The sequence below is a fragment of the Lithobates pipiens genome, unplaced genomic scaffold (genome assembly GCF_037356315.1).
Source record: "Lithobates pipiens isolate NorthernLeopardFrog02 unplaced genomic scaffold, aLitPip1_a1.2 Scaffold_18, whole genome shotgun sequence".
Taxonomy (NCBI): Eukaryota; Metazoa; Chordata; class Amphibia; order Anura; family Ranidae; genus Lithobates; species Lithobates pipiens.
The window spans coordinates 291,631,288-291,658,359 of NW_027507758.1; the positions used below are offsets into that span (position 1 = coordinate 291,631,288).

The window sequence follows — 27,072 nt, forward strand, 5'->3', positions numbered from 1 at the left end:
CACATTAAATTGATCAGCAGATGTTTGTGGAAAGTAAACCTGTTTGTTCAATATTTGTGAAAACCTTCCAGTGTTTTTACCTGCCTTTTTAAAAAAAACGCTAATATCTATTGACAACTCTATTCAATTGTCCTCAAGTACAATATACTATGCATACAAAAACTCGATTAGCCTGACATCAAAACTCAAATCGCATTCAGCAGCTTCTACCAGGTGTTCATTTACATGGTGCAATGCCCTGAAATAGAGAAGTCTTTGTATGAAAGCTGAACTTTAGTCAAGCCTATTCATATACAGCTGACATATTTGCAAACTGTTTAAAGTGACAAACTCTGGTAAAAACAAACAAAAAAAAGCTACTTTCTACAACCCCAAGTTAGGACATTATGTAAAATCTACATAAAACAGAATGCAATGATTTGGAAACCTCCTACGCGATCACATGTTCATTCATGCTGGGTATGGAGAGTGAAGGGGGCGCAAAGATGGCCCCCACCCGTCTCCGTACCACTGCCGGGGGAAAGCAATGTCAAGACGTCACTCCCGCCCAAACACAAATTTTTCCCTATTTTTCCCTATACACTTTTGTTCTGTTGGAGGAAATATTACCGCCAACCCAACGGAAGTTTGTGGCCTTTGCCGACTTTTTAACTACTTTATATAGTAAGTCTTCTCAGTTTCCTCTCGACCTGGCAGACTCCTTTCATGACCTTAATCTCCCCCCCTTTCCTCTGGGGCACAACCCTCAACGCAGACAATTCTGAAGCCAAAGCAGCCCAGGCCATCAAGGGTATCTGACTCTCAAAGGCCCCAGGCCCAGACGGCTTCTCCAGCCTGTACTACCGCAAGTTCTCTCTTGCTCCCCCACTTGGCAGCCTACTTCAATAACATAAAACAGGGAGCACAGCCTGCTCCTGACTCCTTTGCAAGCTCATACTTCTATGATTCCCAAGACCGAAGAGAATGTCCATGAACCTCAGGCCTTTCGCCCCATTTCTTTACTAAATGAGGACGTGAAACTCCTGGGCAAGATCTTGAGCTTGCGTATTAATATGTACGCTCCCTGTTCCACAGGGACCAGGTTGGCTTTGTCCCAGGTCGCCAGGCGGGGGACAATGTCAGGAAGGTGGTCCATTTGATCACCTTGTTACATCAATGCAAAATTCCGGAGTTTCTCCTCTCTATAAAACTTTCGACTTCAGCGGTAGGGTTTTGAAGACTCGATCCTTTCCTGTCTGGCAGGGCTCTACTCCTCTCCCTCAGCTGCTGTCCACTATGCAGTCCGTTCATCACCCTCCTTTCTTATATTTACAGGAACACGGCAGGGGGCATACCTTTCTCCTGTCTTTTGTATCCTAGCCCTTGAACCATTGGCTATGGCCCTTACAGCTGACCAACATTACAGGAATCCCATACGCGAGCGAGAGTTACAAAGTCAGTATGTTTGCAGACAATGCTCTCTTGACCCTTACTAATCAGAGATAGTAGGAAAGCGGTTCAAGAGATTGCAGGTTGGGTAGGGAAATTGTCTGGGCTCCAGATCAATTCACACAAAACCACCACGCTGAATATCTCTTCCGGATTCCTTGGTCTCGCACCTCCAATCTACCTTCCCATAAATCGCTGGGATGGCTCGACTCTAGACTACCTGGGTTTTAAGCCGACTCCCTCCTACTCTTTTCCGCCAATTTCTATCCTTTATTGCTCTCTATCATGGAGCTTATAACATCTTGGAGTTTCCCCACACTTTCTTGGATTGCCCGTATGCATGCTGTAAAGATGACCATCCTTCTGATGCTTATATTTTTTCCAAACACTGGCAGTTCGAGTCCCTGCATTTTATTTGCACATTCTCTCCATTTAGGCCTACAAGCGCCACAGGGTTTTCTGTCTCACCTTATATACCCATAGGTTGAGAGGTGGACTTGGATTTATAAATATCACACTACTACCAAGCAGCGCAAATCTAGCCCTACTTGCTATGCTCCAGTCAACCTCTGACATTCCATTCTGAGTTCATTTGGAGTACTCGGTATTCTGGTGGGCTGATCTCTCCCTTTCTTCCACGCCTCCCTCTCGAACAATTGCATGTTCCCTCTTGGCTTAGAACCACACATCTTTTCATGGTGGCCTGCCCATGGGTTCTCCCAGGTTCGACACTCTCAGATATCACACCTTCCGCTTGTGGGCTTTGCATCAAAAGAGACCCATGAGGCCACCTTGGAGGAATTTTTCCAATCTCTTCCACTGCGACACTAGGTAACCTCTCCATCATGCCATGACACCTTCCCATACCAGAAGACAGCCTTTGAGCACTCCTGAAGCCCCTGGTACTATATCCATAGTTTATCCTTCTCTCAACTCTAGCCTCCTTATCCTATGCCCATAAGTGGGAAAAAGACCTGCCCCCCCCCCCCCCCCCCATTGATTTGGCTGATTGGAGCAAAGCCTGGTCCAGTATTGCTAATTTCTCCTTTAATACAATTACCCTGGAAGAAGCCTACAAGGTGTTTGTACGCTGGTACTGGGTCCCGGCCCTTATCACGAGATCCAACCCAACTCGGTGATAGATGTTTCCGAGGTTGTGGCCAGCAAGGAGACAAACTTCATATTTGGTGGCCTTGCCCTCGTCTGGTGGTATTTTGGTTGAGGGTATTTTGTCTTCTGTTTACGCTTTTTCAAGTGCCCACTCGCAAAGATGCCAAATTGGCATTGCTGCACTGTCCAATCCCAGGCCTTTTCGCTCAACAGAAATTGGCCACCTATTTATTCATTACCATCAAAACGGACAATTGCTAGGGCATGAAGGAAGCCAAGGGGGTCGCGTTCATGGAAGTGAAGAGCTAAGGACTCATGATCCATGAGAAGATGACTAGTATCCTCCAGAACTCCCATGCTAAATTTATTAAGGTATGGGGCCCATGGTGCTTCTACACTCTTCCGACCTTGCATGGACCAGCCTAGGGGAATTCTCTCCCCTGTGCTTCCTTTCTCTCCTTTGCTCTGTGATCTTCTCTCATTTCCTACGACTGCCTCTGTTTTCTAATTCTTTGCCCCCCCTCCCAAAATAAATTTTCCCTTTTTTGTCATTGGTTCACAAGTTGGACTTTCAATGTTTTTATCCCAATTTTACAGACTATCCACACCCGAATCCTTGAGCACGCTTGCTCTAACACCTTGCGTCAACCCCTGGCTTTGACTAGAGGGTCGTTACCGTTGGATAGTTTCTCTTGTGGAAAACTTGCATGTATCTTAAAGGGGTTGTAAAGGTAAATGTTTTTTCACATTAATGCATAGAATGCATTAACATCTGACAGTCCCGGCGCCCCCAGCCCCCCCGTTTTACTTACCTCACCCTTCGAAAGTCCCGCGTTCGCCCCCCGACGTCCTTTCCACCGTTCAGCCTGGCTGCTGATTGGCTGGAGTGGATGGATGGAAAGCAGCGCATCCATTGGCTCGCGCTGCTGTCAATCACATCCACTGACGCGGAGCGCCGGGGGGCGGGGCCGTGTGATACAGCGAGCGGCTATAGCCGCCGGCTGTATCACGGGAGCGCGCCCGCAGATGCTTCTCACCATGCGAGGGAGCTCGCATGAACGTGAGAAGCATCTGAGGGAGGAAGCAGAGACAGCCGCCGAAGGACCCCAGAAGAGCAGGTTCGGGGCCACTCTGTGCCAAACGAGCTGCACAGTGGAAGTATAACATGTTTGCTATTTTAAAAAAATAAAAATTTTATCTTTACAATCCCTTTAAGTGGCACTAGGTTGTGCTCATGTTTTATATCCCCTGTGAAGGATTATTATTGCCTTATATTTTTTCATTTTTCAATAAAAATATTGTACCAGAAAGCCTTAGGCTTGGAAATTGCTTAAAATGTTTATATACCCATTTCTCCGTATAGTTGTAGGGTTTCCAATATGACATACTTTATTCTAGAACAGATCCGAAGTATCTTTATTGGTGTGGATTCCAAGGGGACCCTGTGGGATGGCCTCCAATCCGCCCCACTTCTTAGAATTAAGCATGTAGGGGGATCCTTGCCCTCTTATATGTGCAGGGTCTGTTAAATCTAATGGGGCTGACTCCTTTTGTGGGGTGCATCATCTCATTTGATCTTTAGATCCTTTCCTCTTACCAGGATACTCCCCTTGAGAATCCAATAAGTATAATAATGGTTATGCGGTGTTTACATGTTTGTCTAACTGGTGTGATATTTTACACGTTCTAACCCTCATTGTCAGGTTGGCTCTTTTCCTTCATTATATATTATTCATTAGTGCATCTTATATGGCAGCGTGGGACACTGCCTTGACACAGATTCAATTCTCCCTCCCCTCGTAGAATTCAGAGTTTCTGCCTGGTTTTGACTTTTCAAGACAGGTAGACACCTGTTAGCCTTCATAGCCATCCCTAATTAGGGTACCAAAGTGGTGCTAGATTCTTTACTAGCATCTTTGTTTTTGTTGCTTTTTTAAAGATTTTTATTGCAGTTTTACGATGTACAGACATAAAATAAAAAGGCACAAACAAAAACTACAACACTGATAACAGAATGCTCCTAATCCAGCATATCATGAAAATCTAGGCAGTGTGCAATAATCAACTGGATATTACATTTACCAGTGGATATAAACAGAGGAGTAAGCGATATGGTTTTTAAACATCCTGGGCATAACAGAAGTTCCTGTTTAATACAACACTCACAAGGTGAACACCTGTCATGGATGGTAGTACAGGAAGAGTCAATGGGCTAGCCAGCCATCTGCCCCATAGTTTGTGGAACGCTTTGGTCCTCTTACAGATGTCAAACCTTTATATAGGAGGCAGGGAATCATTTACAAGTTTCAGCCACATATTCCGTGTTGGTCTCTCTTCCCATGTCATCAGGAGGGACGTCCCTTGCATAGAAATAGAGGATACAAAGTAGTCGCTTAGCCTAAGGCTGGACAGCGAGGTCACCAAATATGCCCAGTAGACAGTTTTTAGGGTGCACTATATTCAACCCAGAAGTCGTGTACCAGTGGACAAGTCCAAAAGCAGTGGAGGAGAAAACTCGGCAGTATGTCCGCATACCGCGGAAGTAGTCAGCAGAGGGGGATTAGTCCCATTTTATACAGTCTATCAGAGGTCAGGTGTGAATGATGGAAAATTTTTAGTTGAATCACCCTGTTCCTCGAGGAGATGAGAGGTTTTGAATATATCACAGAACTCAGACCAATCCTCTTCTGTGATAGATATATCAAAGGAGGCCCACCTCTTGAGCCCTCCAAAACCTAGGGTTAGTGCCTGTCATGAGCGTGGAGTAATACGTGGATATAAGTTTCGTCTGGTCTGGGTCTCTCAGAAGTTTTTCCAGGTCAGGTGTTTTATTAGAACAGAGCAGAGAACCAAACTGAGTACGCAAAGCAGGTCTGAGTTGATAATAGTAAAATAGGTATGTCGATGGGATGTCAAAGTCTGGCTGTAGTTGAGAAAAGGATTTAAAACCCGGGGGGGGGGGGGTATATAGTTGACAGATATTTCACTCCCTTTGATGTCCAATTGTTGAGGTCAGGTAAAGAACACAACTCCTTAAGACCCCATTCACACTGGGGCATTTTTCAGGCGCTTTAACATTAAAAAAAAAAGCGCCTGAAAGAAGCCGCAACTGCAATCCCAATGTGAAAGCCCGAGTGCTTCCACACTGAGGCGCTGCGCTGGCAGGGCGTGAAAAAAAGTCCTGCAAGCAGCTTCTTTGCAGCGCTTTTGGAGCTGTGAATACAACGCTCCTAAAGTGCCCCTTCCCATTGAAATCAATGGGAAGCGCCTGCAAAACGCCTGCAAATCGCTTTTGGCAGCGGCACGTTGTGGGCTCTTTTACTCCTTTATTTGGCCACTAGCAGGGGTTAAAAGCGCCCCACTAGCGCTCGAAAAACGTTGGTAAAGCACCGCTAGTTTAAGTGGTGCTTTACAAGCATTTATTGGGCGCTGGCAGTGTAAAAGGGCTCTTAAAGCGCTTTCACATTGTGATTGCAGATGAGGCTTCTTTCAAGAGCTTTAAGGCCCATACACACGATCAGACTTTTTGACAACAAACATGCAAATTAGCTGTTTTGGAGCAACATCTGACTGTGTGTACGCTCCATCGGACAAACTTTTTTGGTTTTCATCTGACTTTTGTTGGCTGTGCGAACGGACAAACTTTCTGGCAACAAAAGTCCGATGGAGCAAAGTCTGATCGTGTGTACAGAAAACCATAGGACTTTTGTACAAACTACAAACAGGCATGCTCAGAACCAATGCAAAAGATCAGACAACAATACAGAAGTTGACCAAAGGTGGCGGTAAAGAGCAGAAAAACCACATGATTTGGTGAAAGTTGGCTGAAAAAGTCCTGCTGTGTGTATGCGATACAAGTTTAGGGCCGACGCCCTTTGTACAAAAATCCAAGGGAAAGTTTGTACAAAGTCCTATCGTGTGTATGAGGCTTTACAGGCTTTTTTTAATGCTAAAGCGCCTGAAAAACGCCCCAGTGTGAAAGGGGTCTAAGGTTAGAGTTGAACCACAGGGGACTGTTGGGAGAGGTCTGCCATGAATTAGTGGACATTTTCGCAACGTTTGGAATAGGGAGGTTTGGATTATCGACATGCTCAGTCCAGGTGGTGTGCATCCCCTATAGACAATGTTGTGGAGTGTTAAATGAGTAAACTATGGATCCCTCAGTAGCTGTGCAGGCATTATCAGTTAGGGTGGAGCCACGCATGAATGTTAACCAGCTGAGATGCTAGGTAGTAAAGGTAGAAGTTAGGGAATGTCAGACCTGCCATATGTGAGGGGAGGCGCAGAACTTCTAGCTCAACTCTAGGGGACTACCCGTTCCAAAGGAACGCAATATAAATGGAGTCAATGCTTTTAAAAATGGATTTGGGAATTTTGCAAGGTGAATTAGCCATAACATACAGTAGTTTAGGTAAGTAAATCAAGGACATCGGCTCTCCCCATGAGATCCAGGGACAGATCTTTCCACCGTTTAGCCTGTGTCTAGTTGTAGCAGTAGGGGGCGTAGACTGGCAATATACAAGGATAGTGGTAACTGAACCATAACCCCTAGATAGCTAAAAGAGGTAGGGACTTGCAGTTTAGCATTCAAGTGAATCAGCGGGAGTACAGTTTGATCTAGTGGAAATAGGATAGATTTATCCCAGTTCACCCAGAATAGTCAAACGTTTTAACTTCAGACAAGAGATGTTGCTAGATACACTAGAGTATCGTCAGCATAACAAGATATATGCTCTCCAATGTCATTAATAGGAAGACCATAAATCTGAGAGGTATGGATGCTTACAAGTTAAAAGGGCTCCATAGCCAAAGCAGGCAGGAAGGGCGATAAGGGACACCCCTGCCTGGTGCCTCTAGTAATCGGAAAGGGCTCAGTGACATGATTTAATTCTCAGCCGGGCAAGCAGTGATTTGTAGAGTAGCCATAAACATGCTATGAGTTGAGGGCCAAACCCACACAGTTGTAATACCCGAAATAGATAAGGCCGTGCTAAACTTCAAAGGCTTTACAAGTGTCTAGTGACACAATCACACAGGTAGAGGTACAGTCATGGGGATAGGTAAAATTGTGGAACAATCTATGAATATGTATTCTGGTTGAACGGCCTGGTATAAATCCCCCTTGATCACTCCCAACCAATTTTGCAAGAACCCCAGACGATTGGCCAGGATCTTGGCCAGAATTTTAACATCCATATGAGAGAAAGAGAGAAGATCTATAAGTCACCTTTGAGTGGCTCTTTCAAGTGGTTTGAGTATCAATATATTTAAAGCCTCTCTCAGGCAGGAGCACGCCATCTTTCAGGGCCTCATATGTACCAAGTAAGATGGGACTCAAGGTGTTCGAAAATTGTGCATACCATTTCAGTTGGAAAGCCATCTAAGCCTGGCGTCTTATGAGTCGGGAGCTGCGAAATTGCCAGGGTGAGCTCAGAGAGATTCGTCCAATTCAATCCGGTCTTGGTCAGAAAGTCAGGGAAGCACCATCTGGGTCAAGTAGTCGTCCAGTTGGGCATCAGAGTAGTGGGCCCTAGTAATGCTTAAATCACAATAGACAGCGAGGAAGCAGTCTCATCTCCTGAGGGACATGGCTAACCCTATCCTGAGAAGAATCCATAGAGATGGGAGTACGGTCCGGCCTAGTTAGATAGGCAAGTAGCCGGCCCACCTTATTGCCGTGCTCAAACTTCTGAGTGACAGCATACTTTTTTTTAGTAAGGTCCAAGAGGCAGAGCTCATATTCTTTACGACTATGTAGCCTGATTCATACGCCAATAATGCGCAATGTTCTTCCTACAGTCATTCTGTACCATCTCATCCCCAACCAATTGGCATTCAGCCACCAGACAAAAGAGCTTGAGTTTGGCAAGAGGAGGAGCTTCACAAAGGGCAGCATGATCAGACCCCTCAGGGAAGATAACAAGCCACCTACACAATAGGGAGTATTTCAACAGTAGAGAATGCCATATCTGTACGTGACAGTGTGGAAGGAGTCAGAGTGGCAAGAAAGTCACTCCTCTGGGTGCTTCCACCGCCACAGCTCAGTAAGACCATACACCTGGGTCCAGTCAATAAGTGAGGGGTAGGGTCTACCCTTACCCACCAAGCAGTCCATGGCAGGATCAAGAACAGCATTAAAGTCCCCAATATATAGAGCAGGGGGCCAGGGATTCTAGACAGCATAAGGGATAAACTGGAAAGTAGCTCTGAGGAAAATGGAAGCGCAACATGTGTTCACTAGTGTAAATACTACGGAGATAATTCGGATAGCAAGTATTAGAGGTCGACCGATATATCTGAAAAAAAAAAAAAAAAAAATTGTGAGGGATCTGAGGCAGGGGTGTGCTGGGTGGAAATTCTCCGCCCCCCCCCAGCTGCCTACCATCTATTCTAAACGGCTGCTATCACAGCCGCTTTCTGATGACTTTTTCCATGGAGGAGGTCGGCAGCCGCCAATTGGCTGTTATAAGCCACTTTGCATTCTGGGGTTTGTAGTCTGGAGGCAGGGGCGGGGCACGCAGCATGTCAGGGGACGAATGGAGCTGTCTTTGGCCAGGCGAGGGGACAGAATGGAGCCGGGAGCTCCGCTGGTGGGCACTGATGAGGTGGCAGTGAATTACATTAGGCTGGACTGGTGGGCACTGATGAGGTGGGACTGATGGACCCCGATGGGCTGCACTGGTTGGCACTGATGAGGTGACAGTGATGGGCCCTAATGAGATGCACTGTTGACACTGGGCTGCACTGATGGGATGGCACTGGTGGGCTGCACTGGTGAGGTGGCACTGATGGGCTACACTGGTGGGTACTGATAAGGTGGCACTGGCGGGCTACATTGGTGGGTACTGATGAGGTTGCACTGACAGGCTTCACTGGTGGGCACTGATGAGGCTGCACTGACAGGCACTAATGGACAATGATAGGCTCCACTGATGGATACTGATGAGGTGGCACTGAACACTGACATACAGTGCCTTGCGAAAGTATTCGGCCCCCTTGAACTTTTCAACCTTTTGCCACATTTCAGGCTTCAAACATAAAGATATAAAATTTTAATTTTTTGTGAAGAATCACCAACAAGTGGGACACAATTGTGAAGTGGAACGAAATCTATTGGATAATTTAAACTTTTTTAGCAAATAAAAAACTGAAAAGTGGTGCGTGCAAAATTATTCGGCCCCTTTACTTTCAGTGCAGCAAACTCACTCCAGCAGTGATGACTGATGGTGATAAATAGAATCCACCTGTGTGTAATCAAGTCTCCGTATAAATGCACCTGCTCTGTGATAGTCTCAGGGTTCTGTTGAAAGCGCAGAGAGCATCATGAAGACCAAGGAACACACCAGGCAGGTCCGTAATACTGTTGTGGAGAAGTTTAAAGCCGGATTTGGATACAAAAAGATTTCCCAAGCTTTAAACATCCCAAGGAGCACTGTGCAAGCGATCATTTTGAAATGGGAGTATCAGACCACTGCAAATCTACCAAGACCTGGCCGTCCCTCTAAACTTTCAGCTCAGACAAGGAGAAGACTGATCAGAGATGCAGCCAAGAGGCCCATGATCACTCTGGATGAACTGCAGAGAACTACAGCTGAGGTGGGAGAGTCTGTCCATAGGACAACAATCAGTCGTACACTGCACAAATCTGGCCTTTATGGAAGAGTGGCAAGAAGAAAGCCATTTCTCAAAGATATCCATAAAAAGTCTTGTCTAAAGTTTGCCACAAGCCACCTGGGAGACACACCAAACATGTGGAAGAAGGTGCTCTGGTCAGATGAAACCAAAATCCAACTTTTTGCCCACAATGCAAAACGATATGTTTGGCGTAAAAGCAACACAGCTCATCACCCTCAACACACCATCCCCACTGTCAAACATGGTGGTGGCAGCATCATGGGTTGGGCCTGCTTTTCTTCAGCAGGGACAGGGAAGATGCTTAAAATTGAGGGGAAGATGGATGCAGCCAAATATAGGACAATTCTGGATGAAAACCTGTTGGAGTCTGCAAAAGACCTGAAACTGGAACGGAGATTTATCTTCCAACAAGACAATGATCCCAAACATACAGCAAAATCTACAAAGGAATGGTTCACAAATAAACATATCCAGGTGTTAGGATGGCCAAGTCAAAGTCCAGACCTGAATCCAATCGACAATCTGTGGAAAGAGCTGAAAACTGCTGTTCACAAACGCTCTGCATCCAACCTCACTGAGCTCGAGCTGTTTTGCAAGGAAGAATGGGCAAGAATTTCAGCCTCTTGATGTGCAAAACTGATAGACATACCCCAAGCGACTTGCAGCTGTAATCGCAGCAAAAGGTGGCTCTACAAAGTTAACGCAAGGGGGCCGAATAATTTTGCACGCCCCACTTTTCATTTTTTTATTAGTTAAAAAAGTTTCAAAAATCCAATAGATTTCGTTCCACTTCACAATTGTGTCCCACTTGTTGGTGATTCTTCACAAAAAATAAAAATGTTATATCTTTATGTTTGAAGCCTGAAATGTGGCAAAAGGTTGAAAAGTTCAAGGGGGCCGAATACTTTCACAAGGCACTGTATATAGGCCGTAAAAATCTGCAACATATCGGCTATCGGCCACCCCGATTTCTAAATATCATCATCGCCACTGGTCAGAGAAAAATCTATAACAGTCGACCTCAAGTATAATGAATCTCCCCTCTGGGTCCATCTTAATCCACAAGATTTCAGCCGGGAGATATTTTGCAAGCCGGATAAAAACCCCATGGGATTAGTTGGTATGTGTAACGTGGTACTGTGTAGCCAGCCAGAGGCATTTAAGGCACCCCAGTTTAGCATTGGTGAGGCGAGTCTCTTGAAGGCATATAAATATGCTGCTTATGTTCAAGAAAGGAGGATGCCAAGGACCCGCTTAAGAGGCGAGTTCAAACCCCTGACATTCCAAGAGATCAGTTTTGGCACATTAGCCATAATCAGTCATATACAGCATAACATAGGGGAGGATCGTGGGGAGATGCAATACAACATAAAACATTACTGCATGAGAGACACACCTGAATAAATGCACTGTTGCAACATAAATGAATGTGCAATAGGAGCATAAACAGCAGCAGAAAAAACCTTGCTATCCAGTCGGTCCCAACAACTAAAAACATGAGAGGGGCCAAAAAAAGGAGAAAAAAATGAAATTCCCTTTCCCCCTACCCTGCTCAACTATCCCAAATATAGTGAGCTTTGGTTCCATAAAAAAGAAAACAAAAACCTGTGGCCTCACCACCTACTGGAGTGGGGGAGGTAGTGGGTGCAGAGAGGCTCTCTGTAATAGCAAAGGTTCCATGAGGCAAGATATAACAGTAACCTGTAAAAGGCGGCACAAACAGTGGTAGTCATAAGACAAGGCAGGTGGTTACCCGCTGATTAAGACAGGTGTTATAGCCTACAATGGCATCTGACAGTTCCGTCACAGGGGTAACATAGCAGCAAAGAAGGAAAGAAGGGGTGGGTGCAGTCCTCAAATCTGTAGCAATGGAGTAGGAGGCAAAAAGGATAGGGTGACCCATGGGTGCTCAAGCACAGCATCAGTTGAGGCGTTGTCTAGGTTGTTTCCCCAAAATGAGCATCTATCCAGGCCATAGCATCCTTTGGACAAGTGCAGACGTGAGCTTTACCCTCATGGATGATCCGCAGCTTAACAGGGAAGAGCATTGCATATGGCAGGCCCTCAGCGTGGAGGCGGTCTTTCGCTGCAAAGGATATGCGCTGGCGTTGAACTTCAGCCGAGAAATCCGGATATATGGAGATATTACCATTAAAATTGAGTGGGCCCTTTTCTCTAGCAAGCCACAGGATGGTGACTATTGAAAATTTAAGATGTTTGAAATCAGGGATCTTGAGAGGGCCCCCGAGGGAGGACGACAAGGGGGTGCGATGTGCATGCCTAATCACAAAGGCATGGGGCAGCCAGGAGTGAAGGAATCTTTCAGGGCGGGCCCACTCTGAACGCTTAGGGAACCCCCACAAAATGGAGATTGTTCCTGCGAGAGCGGTTCTCTAATTCCTCCATTTTGGCTCTGAGGGACACCAGATCAGTAGCTGTACGCACAGTGGCAGCTAAGGGGTGTACTGTGTCTTCCAGAGAGCTAATGTGTTCTTCCCCCCATGTGTTCGCTCCCTCAAGTTTTGCACATCTTGCTTCAATAGGGAAAAATCAATGTGGATGCTTTCCATCTGAACTGTAAGGGAGGCCTTGCAGTCTTTTATAGCCAGCAAGATTTCAGCCAAAGTAGGCTCCTCTGAAGGAGGGCCTGGAGAATTAGTCTTCAGAGCATGTAGGGGAGTCTAATGAAGTTAGGTCAGCCTGAGTGTGGAACACAGCAGGCAGTGAGTCACTCATCCCTAATGTAGAGAGCTAAGATGGGAAAGGGCTGCAGCGTGGCTTCAGGCTTGGCTGAGGGATCGGCACCATCTTGCCTGAGATACTTTGACCAGTTGTTCTGCCGCTGACTGGGGTGCGAGTGGCCCGTATATATTTACCACCGTGCATACCTCCCGATCCTACCGTCTAGGAAGGATTTGGTGCCTTTTGGGAAAGGATCGGACACAGGATGCCTGCAGGATGTCTGAGTAGAGCCAGCGCTAGATTAGAGCTGCACGATTCTGGCTAAAATGAGAATCACGATTATTTTGCTTAGAAGATAGATCACAATTCTCATGATTCTTTCGGCGCAACATCTTTCACATTAATGCAAAAAACATTGAAGTGTATTTTTTCCCCAAAAATTGCATTTGAAAGTCCGCTGGGCAAATACAGTGTGACATAAAATATTGCAGCAATTAACATTTTTATTCCCTAGGGTCCCTGCTAAAATATTATATATACATATATGTGTGTGTTGGTAAAAACTTGGCAGACTGCCTGGATTTTTTTCTTTACACAGTTTATCCCTTTGATCTAAGGGCCGGTTCACACTGCGGCGCGAGGCGAGGCGACACGGCTCGCCTCGCCTCGCTCCCGCAAGTCGCCCCCATTCTGTACAATGGAACCGCTCTGAGAGGAGCGACTCGAGTCGCTCCGACTCAGAAAAAAGGTTCCTGTACTACTTTGGGGCGACTTCGGGGGCGACTTGCATTGACTTCTATACAGAAGTCCTCTGCAAGTCGCCGCTGAGGTCCGTGCAAGTCGCGGCGAGGCAAGTCGGAGACGCCTCGCCGCGCATCGCTGTGTGCACCGGCCCTAAGAAGGAAGAGTTCATTACAATGTTTCATGTTAAAAACTTGGCAGACTGCCCAGATGTTTTCTTTTGACAGCTGAGTGAGCAGATAAGTCTCTCCACTTGTTATATGAAAGAATCAGCAAACTCTGCAGTCGGGGTTGAATCAAGGTCACGATCTTTTAACGCTCAATTGTGCAGCTCTACTTCAAATCTAAGCAGCCACACTCATGGACTCCAAGACATGCCTTGTTTTTGTTGCTTACTTCTCATTTCCTTATCCTTTTCTTCTCCGTTCACCACCACCTTTTTCCTCCTCTTCCCACCCCATGGGGGGATGGGGCCCTCGGAAGGATGCTACCACTTGTGCTCATTCAATGCCCGTGGCTTAAATAAACCTGGTAAGAAATCTCAGATACTATACAATTTTCACAAGTCCAAGATCGGTGTAAGACCTTGTCCATAAGGGACAAAAACACACAAGCTGTTGTATGTTGAGGCTAACAAGCCAGGCAGAATGCTGGCCAGTGCCCTCCATGCCAAGAATAGTATTACTTCTATTCCCGAGCTTAAACGCCCAGATTGTTGACCATCCTAATGAAAATGAGCTTTTCCGCTCATTTTGTGCCACATTATATAGCCTAACTACTTTCCCTCCTAATATCTCCTCAGACCTTTCAATCCAAAATAGACGAGTATATGACCACCACAGTGCTTCTGACTCTCCCTATGACTGTAGCGAAAGAACTGGAGAGACCATTTATAGAGGACAAACTTGTGATGACGATATCTTCTCTTAAGCCTAATAAAAGCCCAAGACTGGACAACTATTCTGTTCACCTTTATCAATCCTTTCAGGACTCTCTCCAACAGCTTTTCACAAAAACACACAGTACCATCTCCCTGATTCTCCCTTCGAGACAAGCCCTAGAAGCTCATATAGTAGTACTACCCAAGCCCGGGAAAGACCCTACATTATGTGGTAGCTATTGCCCTATTTCATCAATATTTGCTTATACTCTAAATTGGCCAATTGTCTTTTGCTACCGATATTTAACCTGATCCATCTTGACCAGGTGGGGGGGCGCATACGCCAGACCGAAATACCAGTTCTGAGCAAAGGCATCCACCACCCCCCAGGAACCCTGCTCCCTGATGAGAGAGAAGAACCTTCGAACTTTCGTGTTCTTCTGGCAGGCCACCCCAAGTCCCCTCCCTACACCAGCCGGATCACTCACCCCCTGTGGTGACCTCTGATGCTGCCAGTTCCGGTCTGCCCTCCTTCTCCATCCTCTACCGATGAACCAGCAGGTAGGATCGTTCACAGGAAAGTTTGAGGGACTCTGGACCGCGAAACCCCCTCTGCTACCGCCTTACATCCATTCGCCATTTTGGTGAAGACCAGAAGCACCGGAAATTAACTCACGTGAGCGCCCCACGGCATCCGGTCATGCGCAGTAGCGGCCACCAACGCCGCCAGAGCATAGCCACGAACAGGAGAACCCTCAGCTCCCTAAGCTAGGAGAAAACATGCCGGCAAGCACCCGGGACCCCTTCCCCAGCTTATGGGGGATATTCTGGCGGCCCCTCCATACCATCTACCATTGTCAGGTAGGAGGGGAGAGTGGGAACTAAGGTCCCTGGGGTTATTGACACCTCACCTGTCCTAGTGCCACCAGAACCTCAGGGGGGCCCTTGTAGTACTCCTCACCAAGTGCTCTCTTTTCAGGGAGCAAGCGGGGAAGACCCCCTTGGAAAAGGCAGAACCCTATCAGACCCTGCAGTCACCACTGGGAGCTCCACTGATGCGCTGACTCCACCTCATGTAGCCTGTATGCTCAGAAAAGAATGGCTGTAGTTAGAGCAGTGATTGGAGTGGGCGCATCAGTGGAGCTCCCCTCTATACTGGCTGGGGAATAGAGGTCTGGGGGCAGGTCCAGAAGCTCCACTTACGTGCCCACTCCGATCACTGCTCTAACTACAGCCGCTCCGTTCCAAGTAGAGCTCCCGGCACCGCACCCTCTCTGCTAGCTAGCGAATACAGCCTCCTGTGTCCTCTGCAGTGCACTCTGCAAAGCTGTCATTGGGGCCAGGCCCGCAGTCCCTGGCAATCGCCTGCGCCAGGCCCGCAGTCCCTGGCAATCTCCCGCGCCAGGCCCGCAGTCCCTGGCAATCTCCCGCAGCATGTCCGCAGTCCCTGGCAATCTCCCGCAGCATGTCCGCAGTCCCTGGCAATCTCCCGCAGCATGTCCGCAGTCCCTGGCAATCTCCCGCAGCATGTCCGCAGTCCCTGGCAATCTCCCGCAGCATGTCCGCAGTCCCTGGCAATCTCCCGCAGCATGTCCGCAGTCCCTGGCAATCTCCCGCAGCATGTCCGCAGTCCCTGGCAATCTCCCGCAGCATGTCCGCAGTCCCTGGCAATCTCCCGCAGCATGTCCGCAGTCCCTGGCAATCTCCCGCAGCATGTCCGCAGTCCCTGGCAATCTCCCGCAGCATGTCCGCAGTCCCTGGCAATCTCTTGCAGCATGTACGCAGTCCCTGGCAATCTCTTGCAGCATGTACGCAGTCCCTGGCAATCTCTTGCAGCATGTACGCAGTCCCTGGCAAACTCCTGCAGCATGTCCGCAGTCCCTGGCAATCTCCTGCAGCATGTCTGCACTCTGACCCTCTCCTGTAGTATGTGTATTAATATGCCGCTTTACTTGCTCAATGACTTTTCAGTTAGAAAGGGTTTGCCTTTGCATTTTGTTTGTTGATGCACTTTAATATAATAAAAAAAAAAAAACACACACACACACGATTCGAAATCGTAAATAGAGTTTTTTATAAAAAAAAAGCAGGGGGGGGGGGGGGGGGGGAGTCGCCCTAGGTCTGACTCCCCGGGGGGGGGGGGGGTGACCTTGGTCCTGTGGGAAATAAAAACTGAGGGACAGAGGGAGGGGTGGGGTCTTTTAAACTATGTTGATTGTGTTTCCTGTCAGGTGAGACCAGTCATCTCTCAGGTGTGCAGTCCTAGAAGAGGACTGGATAAACAAAGTTTGTTAAAAATCTTGTAATTTACATAGATCACCCAGAGGGGAATGTTTTTTCTCTCAACAAAAGTGGAGTTGCGCTTTAAGTCTGTGTGGTCTGAATCACTAGTCCATTTACCTGATCACCTTATGCACCAATTTCCAGGGTGTACCAACACCCTAGGAATCTTAAAGCATTACACAGGACCCAGGACTAGAATGTTAGGCCTTTCACAGTTTAGGTGGATCCGATCAGACCATCTATTACCTTCCATGGAGTGGCGGATGGGGGACCAGATCGGATGACAGTCAGATTGACAAATTAAAAGACAGTGGATCAGATGACAGTCCGTTCCCATTCGACCACCCAAAGAGGAAAGCGGGCTGTGTCCATGGTTGCTCTGCATAAGCAGAGCAGACACGGACCCGTCATCCACCTGCTCAGTGGGAAGCAGAGGACAGATTCCCAGCTGAGCAGGCAGACCTGCTGAAAGGGGCCTTAGTTGAATTCTAATTCTTGGCCTATTTTTTTGTAAATAGACAGGCTAGCTGAATAGCGCCTGATAAGTTAAAAAGTCTGGCACTGTGCTGTAGGTCTGTTAATCTGGTGATCTGTCGGTAGGCAGCACTAATATGTCATCACTCAGCTTATGAGAACTTTGGCAGTATATATCAGAGCTGGCGCCAGGAGACCTACATTATCGAGTGCCATTGTATTACTGAAGTAAAACTGTTTCCTCAGGAGGTTTATTACGTTTCAAACCTCAAGTGAATAACGAGGGAGGTTAATATCTAAAAAAAAAAAAGCTTCTCTTTGGTCACTGAGTTTAGGATTAATCTAACCAAGTCCGGGGTGGGCAACCTGCAACCCTCCAGTTTTTGAAAACTACAAATCCCATCATGCCCCTGGGAGTCACGATTGCAGCCATCCATCTTGCAAGACTTCATATGACATGTAGTTCAACAGCTGGAGGGCCGCAGGTCCCCTCCCCCCCCCCAGCCCTAGGTAGTAAGTGTCTGCGTTATTTTTTGCAGGGTTAATTATTTTTAGGGCAAACTGTCCAATTTGGACAAAACTTAAAGATGCATTATTGAAACCACTATGTGAACAGTAGTACTATTTGGCAATCATTCTATAGGATGACCGATTTTAGGGCAGTTCTACATTTTGAACAGAAATCAGATATCTTTCACACTAACTGCACTGTACACCAAGTCAAAATAACGTAATATTTGTGGAAAATTAGCTGCACATGCTTCTCAAATTGAATATCTTCACTATAGTATAAGCTCAAGCACTCTTCATATAAAGTAGGTTGCTTACAGAAAACACTGAAAATAAACGGTGCAGTAATTAAATAATGCGTCATATTATGCAACACCAAAATCAGAAAAGTAAATAACTCAAGCGTTTTTCCCCCTTAGGAGTGGTAGGAGTTAAAAGGATCTGCTGTGGCAGCTGACAAATTCCTCATATCACCACTGTCCTCCTATTGGATGCTAAAGACTTCAGTGTGGTAAGGGGCTGGCCTAATCTAACTCACGTGTAACTGCAGCAGGCACATGCTAGCCAGAATGAAGGTTTTACAGTGCTCTCTAACCCAGCAGATTTTTAATGGCTTTGGAAACAATACTAGCTGTGTTTAGTTACCAATATTCTGTATACACTGAACTACAAAAAGTATTAAAATGGTTTTATGGCAGTGTTAGATGCTACCTTTCAGTAGGTTATAGTCCCGTTTCATTTAGGTATTACAAAATCAGTATGAATTATTACAGCTCAGTTCACGCTAATACAATTTCAGATGCGACATGAGTCACACAGAATCGCACAAAAAAAACATGTTTTCAATGGGGCACGTTCACATCAATGCGACTCAACATTGTGCGATTTTGGAAAAGGTTCCTGTACTACTTTGGTGCGATTCCAGCATGGTTTTGCCCCCAAATTTGCAAACCACTTCCAAGTTGCACTACAAAAAGTAAACCTAATCCAATTATATACAAATTTAAATTTGCATTGTGCTAAAACTCCACTGCAACATGCATAAACCTGAACTGTTTCTCAATGTCAAGACTTTTGTAGGTGTTTCAAGGTTGGCCCATAAAATCCACCGTGCAAGTGCTTATCAATGTCAGAACTGTTATCGAAATGGAAATTCCAGCAATCTCACTTACAATCATTTCCTTTCCCATGGAGAAAAGGACCAGGCTGCACACACGCCACTAACACCTGTCTGCCAAATTCAAAAGATGAACATAGAACTGATCTAAGGAGCAGGGCCCTCCGATTCCTCCTGTATTGAATTGTAATTGTACTGTCTGCCCTATGTTTTAAAGTGCTGCGCAAAATGTTGGTGCTATATAAATCCTGTATAATAATAAATATGGTCTAGAATCATTTGTTATGGGTGGGAAACCTGCCCATGTATGCTATACCCTTTACAGTATCACCAGCCTGACATCACTATCACGTCTTTTGTGTTCAGGTTATTTCTTTACTTGCTTAGGGTCTATATATAAAAAATAAAAGTACTATTGTGTCCAAATAGTGCCGTCAGCTTTTTTTCCGCTGTATGAGGTTATGGGGTGGATGGTAAAAAAAAAAAAAAAAAATAAAATCAATGAGGACAGGTCCCTTTTCCTGCAGAGGTGATATATCTTCACAACTGCCGCCAGGAGCACTGCGACACAACAAAGTTTCCTTCAACCACGCTGGTAACCACAGTAAATTATGCTACATTGTCTCCATATAATCTAAGGGAGATAAAATAAACTCTCCATAGATCAATATGTGTATTGTAATGTTGCAATCTCCAGAACACTAAAGTCAACAGAATTTGGATGTGTCTAGGCATACGTATATACCTTTCACGCAGATACATTCATAATCTCATTGATTGTCTCCCCTTATAAGGGCAAGCAGCAAGAGAAGCCATTCGGAAACGTGTGCAAAGCAAGCACGGGCTCCGACCCGGGAAATCTCAGTGGTGAGCTCAGGAGCTGCACAGCCCCACCCTCTTCATACATTAGGACACATCATGCCTTATACCTGATCCACTTACATTGCATATGCCACGGAGCTTTTCATGCTTCGAAGGCTGGTCATGCATTATACAATTTTCTTGTAGAATTCTTTAGATTTACCAAAACCATATAATATGAAGTCAAACCTAACCTACCAATTTTACCACTTCACGTCTGGAATTAGACTGGCTTCTCAACCTCTCTTTCCCAGGGGAAAATCCCTAATATATAAACCCCCCCCCGTATTGGACCCAGAATACACAGGCACCATCACATGCAAAGCCCTTGATCACAGGGAGTCCCTTTGGCAGTGAAAATATCCCTGACATTAGTGGCAAGTTAAAAGAACACCCCTCCCCCACCTGATAAACAGCTATTATGCAGCACTTTACAACGGGGAAGACCGTACAATTACAATACAATTCAATACAGGAGGGATCAGAGGGCTATAAAGGACATTGGGGACCTGATGGCTCCACTGGGTGGTATTGGACCCAGAATTACGCAGGCACCATCACATGCAAAGCCCTTCCTATCGGGAGTCCCTTTGGTGGTGAGAATACACCTGACAAAGGTTATCAGTTAAAATAACCCCCCACCCCACCTTATAAACAGCTATAAAGGTAATGGGTGTCCTGCTGGTGGATTCATCGAGTAGTAATCAGACCCAGAATTACGCAGGTACCATCACATGCAAGGTTGGTGAGCACATTGAACCCCCACAAAGCCTTGTGTTGCATAGACCGCAGGTTGAGAATAGCTAAGGAATGGTTGCCAAAAGCCATCACCCCAAAAATAACCACTAGCTCCGCTCATGCCAAAATGGCCAATAAGCACGTGGCAAGACAGGTGGTCGGAATGGCAGCAGGGCGGCCTGGTAGCTTTCTCTATGACTGAGCACCAAATGAATGAACACCACCAAAATGGAACGAACACGTCAGGGATTCCCACCAAGCTGGCACGGGAACTAAGCTGGTGGTGGCCACTAAGGGGACAAATTTTGGAATCTCCCACCACTTAAGCGTAAAAACATAGTCATCGTGTGACGACAGCTGGAAATACGTCGGTCATGTCCGCAACAGCAGCAGGCCCCCCCCCCAAAAAAAATTAATTGATGGGTCCCTTAGCCCAAAAAGGCCTCGTGCTGCACATGGTACCCCCCCAAAGGGCTGCGACTGTCAACCTCCCTCCCACCCAGCATCAATTTCTATGACATTACGGGCACCCCCCATATATGTGACCAATAATGAGGACTACTCTGCCCTCCTGGTGACCTCACCTCCCTCCCCCATCTAGTGTCACCATGGAAGTAGAAAGAGCCTCCCTGCACCCATAGGTGGCCATCTCCAACACTGACAGGAGAGGCTGAGCAGAATCAAAATGGAAGGTCTGTGCGCCTTTTGCTCCCCCTCCCCCCACCACCCCCCGAGAGAGCACATGGGCAGACACGGATCACCATGGACGGCCGCTCCTCTCACCGGGAGGACACGTGACCCCGGTAATAGAAGGCGGGGAGAGCTCTCCTCACCTTGGGATGTCTCGAAGGTCTCCGGTTCCCTTGCTCTCGTCCTGCTGGCTAAACCAAAGCTCCAGCAGCTTCTCGGTGCCTTCGAAGAAGTGCGCGCCGTTCTCCTCCATCTCCTCGCCTCCCTCCTCCTTCACCGCCTCACGGCAGCCGGAAACCCACCGACAACGCAGAAAAAAAATAACGAGAAACGGAAAAATAGAGATTCACGTCTAATCCTCTCCTCTTCTTGTGTTTTTTTTTATTCTTGTTCACAATTTAAATAGTAGTGTTAGCGTAGAGCTTTTCTTTAATTTCTTGGTGTGAGGGAAGGTGACGTTCTGTGTTGTTTCCTGTATATGATGGATAAGAGTGTGAGTTTCTCCGCTACAGTCTCTTATTTCCCGTTGATTCCCCTGTTACAGAGAACGCAGCAAAGCAAGCGCTAGCTAATATCGCCGGCCATACTGTGTAAAGCAGCGAGTGCGCGGCTCCGGGGGACTTTTATAGTAGGCCCGTCCTACATCAGTCTGATGTCACGCGGTACTACCTTTTCCGCCAATCGCAGAAGGGTGTCGCATGCGGAAGCTTCCCCCCCCCCCCCCCGACGCTATCAGTGGCACTGCTGGTGTCTGGTTGCAGATTCTAGGAAGGGCGGAATGTAACGGCCGTGTGGGGGAGGGAGGTGGGCGGTCCTTAGTCATGCTGGCACCGCACATTGCGGATTCCTTGCTCAGGCTTTCCCATCATTAGTATTCATTCATTTTGGCTGCTTGGATTTCATGGGATTATTGGTCTAGACCGGCTGCACCTTTTGCTTTTTTTTTTTTTTATATATATACGCTTGGCGTTGTGCTGCATCTTTTCAGCAGTGTGTATGTGTTGTGTCTTTTTACTAGATGATTTTTTTTATTTATTTTTTTTAGCTCAGTGAGGCTGGAGTTGCACCACATGCGTCTCATTCAATACAGGCAAAATTGCATTAAAGCCGCATGCTGTACAAAAAATATTTTTTAATCCTAAAGCTCTCACTATCCCCACTATCACACTACTTTTCTGCTGATTTTTTTCTTTCAGATTTACCAAAACCATACCCATAGCTCCCAACTGTCCCCGATTTCGAGGGACTATCCCTGATTTGGAGCAATATCCCTCTTTCCTCTTCATTTGTCCCTCATTTTGGTCTGATCTATATAGTTGTATATAAAATGCACTTTTTAACTTTCAAAAAGTGATTCCCAGTGCTAAACCTTTCATCCAATTTCTAAATTGCTGCATTTTTAAATTTTAAAAGCCAATATAAAGGAATATTAGTGTTAAAAAAAGCACTTGTGGATTTCATTAACCTTTTTTTAGTTAATTTTCCTTTAAGGGGGTGTGGCAGGAGGCGTGTCCCATGCCTACATGCATTTGCCAGTAGGTGTCCCTCATTTTCATCTCAAAATGTTGGGAGGTATGCATATAATATAAGGTCAAACCTTTATGCCACGTACACACGATCGGAATTCCGGCCAGAAAAAGACAGATGAGAGCTTTTCATTGGAAAATGCGACTGTGTGTATGCTCCATCGGAATTTAGCTGTCCGCATTTCCGCCAGCCAAAAATTGATAGCATGTTCTCAATTTTCCAGACGGAAAAACTTTCTATCGGAAATTCCAATCGTGTATATGCAATTCCGACACGCCAAAAATCAAGCATGCTCAGATTCAACTACGAGACAGAAGCTATTGGCTACTGGCTATTGGACTTCCTTTTTCGGGTCCAGTCGTATGTGTTGTACGTCACCACGTTATAAAAGATTGGAATTTGGTGTGACTGTGTAGGCAAGACAGCTTGAGCCGAATTCCGTCAGGAAAACCATCAGAGCTTTTTCCGACGAGAATTCCGATCGTGTGTACGCAGCATAAGAGTTTTAATTTGTATGCAATCAGGCAGGTCCTTGCACTACATGGTTTTGGTAAATCTGAAGACAAAAATCAGCAGAAAATCTGATAGTGTGTATGGTGCTTAAGAGCAGTGCTGATACAAAATCTAGAGCCCAGGGCGAACATGCCAAACTGCACCCCCTCCCCCCACAAGATATGATCGTTATGTGTCAGCAAAAATCTCTCCACAAAAACATAAGCATAAATTCACCCTTCTCCCAGTGAAAATACACTCCCTTGCTGAAAACACCCCATCTTAGGACGAATCTTTGCCTCCCCACTACTCCAAACCCCCCCTCCCAGCACAAATTTAGCCCAAATCCCCCTACCTAGCACAAATATTCTTCCCTCTCCCAAAACAAATCCCGTAAATATCCACACTTAGCATCCCCCCCAAAAAAATTCCCCTCCTAGAACAGTAAGTCCCCCTTCCAACACAAATACCCCTCCCCAAAATCTCCTTGTAGTACCACCCATCTCACATGATACCACAGTGCCCAGGCAGCGTCCCTTCTGCCCACCCCTTGAACCCGGCCCTGCCTAATGCCCTGTACACACGATCGGACATTCCAACAACAAAATCCATCAGATTTTTCTGACGCATGATGGCTCAAACTTGTCTTGCATACACATGGTCGCACAAAGTTGTCAGAAATTCTGATCGTCAAGAATGCGGTGATGTACAATGCATACGATGGGTCTATAAAGAGGAAGTTCAATAGCCAATAGCTTTCATGTCGTAATTTATTCTGAGCATGCGTGGCACTTTGTGCGTCGGAATTGTCTACACACGATCCGAATTTATCCGATCAGATTTTGTTGTCGGAAAATTTTATATCCAGCTTTCACATTTTGTGTGTCGGAAATTCCGATGGAAAAAGTCAGATGGAACCTTCACACGGCTGGAATTTCCGACAACACTCTGCATTAGAGCAGTGATGCACTGAAATTAAGATTTCGGTAGAGAAAATTCAGAATGCACGTTTACTGAAACTGTAAATTGACAGTTTTTAGAAAATATATATATTTTTATAAATAACTGTATTATGATCAACTTTTTAGTTAACCACTTGACTTCCGGAAGGTGTACTCCCATTCATAAGCAGTAAACAAGCAAACACTCTTGCTAGTGACAGCCCCCGCCCACTCTAGGTCGGTCGCCCCCCCCCCTCCTCGGTCAGTCATCCAGCCCCGCACTTACCCCATCTAGGTTGTGGGCGGGCAGCGCTCCTATGGATGGCGGGCAGCGGCTCCTGTGTCCTCTCCTCTTTTGCATCATGGTGGCTTTAGCCATGCGTCTCCTCTTCCTAGGCTTCCAATAGGATTGCCTGTCCTCAAGACTTGCTTCCTGATTGGCCTGGGAGGAGGATCAGTGTGGCAATAACGAATGACCATTCACTATTATCACACAACTGGATGGGCTCGGAGCACAGTGCTCTGTGCCCCAAGCACACCCCTTTTTGAAGCCTATTAGAGCCTCTGGCTCTAATCATTTGCATTAAAAAAAAACACCTCATTGGAATCCATGATCCGGCTCCCTGCTTGTAGATCAGGGATGCATGGATAGGGGGGCCACTAATGGACGGGCTGCCACCGACTGTTCTTAGAAGCTATCAACATGAATATTGAGGAGGAATAGGATAGTCACTCGGCATAACAGGATAGTCACTCAGCATAGGCAGTCTTCGCAGGATCTCACATTCATAGAAAAATTTATCAGTTACATCAGCATCAGGTGCTTGGTAGCTGGTGATCCAAGACTGATTCATTTTTATGAAGGTGAGCCCATCAACTGAGCCTGTGGACAGGCACATTCTGTGATCGGTTACAAAGCCTCCAGCAGCACTGAATGGGCATTCAGAAAGAACGCTGGATGCAGGACAGGCCAGTAGCTCAATTGTATTTTGTGCAAGCTCTGGCCAGTGATCCATCCTCAACACACAGTAACCCAGTGGATTTTCGGTTGGAAAGGTCTCCAAGTCTTGCTCCTGCAAAATCAGACGGTGGCGATGGTTTCTAGAACCGATCAGACCTTGGGGCTGCGGACTAAAGAATTGTCTGAACGCATCGGTCAGACGGCCATCTTCTCCACCACTCCTTCTGTGACTGACTGAAGCCTCATGCCGCATACACACAATAGGAATTCTCGTCGGAAAAAGCTCTGATGGTTTACCCGATGGAATTCGGCTCAAGCTGTCTTGCCTACACACGGTCACATCAAATTCCGATCATTTATAACGCGGTGACGTACAACACGACTAGAAAAAGGAAGTTCAATAGCCAATAGCTTCTGTCTCGTAGTTGAATCTGAGCATGCGTGATTTTTGGCATGTCGGAATTGCATACACACGATCGGAATTACCGATAGAAAGTTTTTCCATCGGGAAAATTGAGAACATGCTATCAATTTTTGGCTGGCGGAAATTCGGACAGCTAAATTCCGATTAAGCATACACATGGTCGCATTTTCCGATGAAAAGCTCTCATCTGTCTTTTTGTGTCTGGAATTCCGATCGTGTGTACGCGGCATCAGCAACACGTTGTCCAGGAGGACCAGGAAATTGTAACCTCCCAGGCTCTGGAAACGCATTGCACAAACCTTTCTGCAAGGCCTCCCGAAGATGTTTCATCCTCTGCCCCCTCTGCGAAGGCTGGATAAGTTCCGCAACTTTACCCCTGTAACGTGGATCAGGAAGGGTTGCCAGCCAGTAATGATCCCTCTCCTTGATACCACGAATCCGAGGGTCATTTCGCAGGCTTTGCAGGATCAGGGAAGCCATGCAGCAAAGGTTTGCTGAGGCATTCGATCCGGAGTCCTATGGGTCACTAAGGATGACATGATCCACAGCCACCTCCTTCCAGCCACGTACAAGTCCTTGGGTTTCTCGGGTCTGAGAACGATCCCTTGAAGATTGCTGCTGATGCTGAGTGCTAGGCTCCACCTCCATGCTGACATGATCCTCATCCGCCTCCTCCTGTGTGATCGGCGGGCCCACAGTAATACTGTCTGGATAAAGGGGGCCTTGAGAGGTAAGGAAGTCCACCTCTTTCTCCCTCTGTTCTGCCTCAAGTGCCCTGTCCATTATTCCACGAAGCGTGTGCACCAATAGGAAGACAAGAGGGACAGTATCACTGATGCATGCACTGTCACTGCTCACCATATTCATGGCCTCCTCAAATGGTGACAGGTCAGTGCATGCATCCTTGATCAGTAGCCACTAACGTGGCGAAAAAAGGCCAAGCTCCCCTGACCCTATCCTGGTGCCATACTCACACAGGTACTCATTGATGGCCCTCTGCTGCGTGTGCAGCTGCAACAGCATTGCCAATGTTGAGTTCCACCTGGTGGGCATGACACAAGTGAGGCGGTTCCTGGGCAGGTTGCATTTAGTAGTTACATAGTTAGTAAAGTTGAATAAAGACACCAGTCCATCCAGTTCAACCTGAGTGTCTACAATCATCGGTCCCTACCCTCAAGGAGCCAATCCAAGGTCCCCATTCATATACTAGGGCCAATTTTTGGAATTAACCTACCTGCATGTCTTTGGAGTGTGGGAGGAAACCGAAGTACCCGGAGGAAACCCACGCAGGCACAGGGAGAACATGCAAATTCCAAGCAGTAGTGTCGTGGTTGGGATTCGAACCAGCGACCCTTTTTACTGCTAGGCAAGAGTGCTAACCACTACACCACTGTGCTGCCCTTTTGAAGGTCAGCTAGCTGAGCACTGGAATTATATGACTGGCAGAAATGCCCAAAGACTTTCCTGGCCTGTCTCAGGAGATCCTGTAAGCCTGGGTACCTGCACAAGAACCGCTGCACCACCAAAACAGGGAACATGGGTCAAGTGTCCCTGCCGTTGTCACAAACCACCATTCCT

At 46.6% G+C, this 27,072-nt stretch overlaps 1 protein-coding gene across 1 annotated transcript in view; it reads right to left on the reverse strand.

Moving 5' to 3' along the window:
* AMD1 (adenosylmethionine decarboxylase 1) overlaps nucleotides 1-21,757 on the reverse strand; it is a 52,768-nt gene extending 31,011 nt beyond the window's left edge. Inside the window, exon 1 of the mRNA XM_077487111.1 lies at nucleotides 21,293-21,757. Coding sequence (XP_077343237.1) covers nucleotides 21,293-21,402 — 110 coding nt within the window. The 5' untranslated portion in view covers nucleotides 21,403-21,757. The remainder of the gene's footprint in view (nucleotides 1-21,292) is intronic.
* Between the last annotated feature and the right edge of the window lie 5,315 nt (nucleotides 21,758-27,072).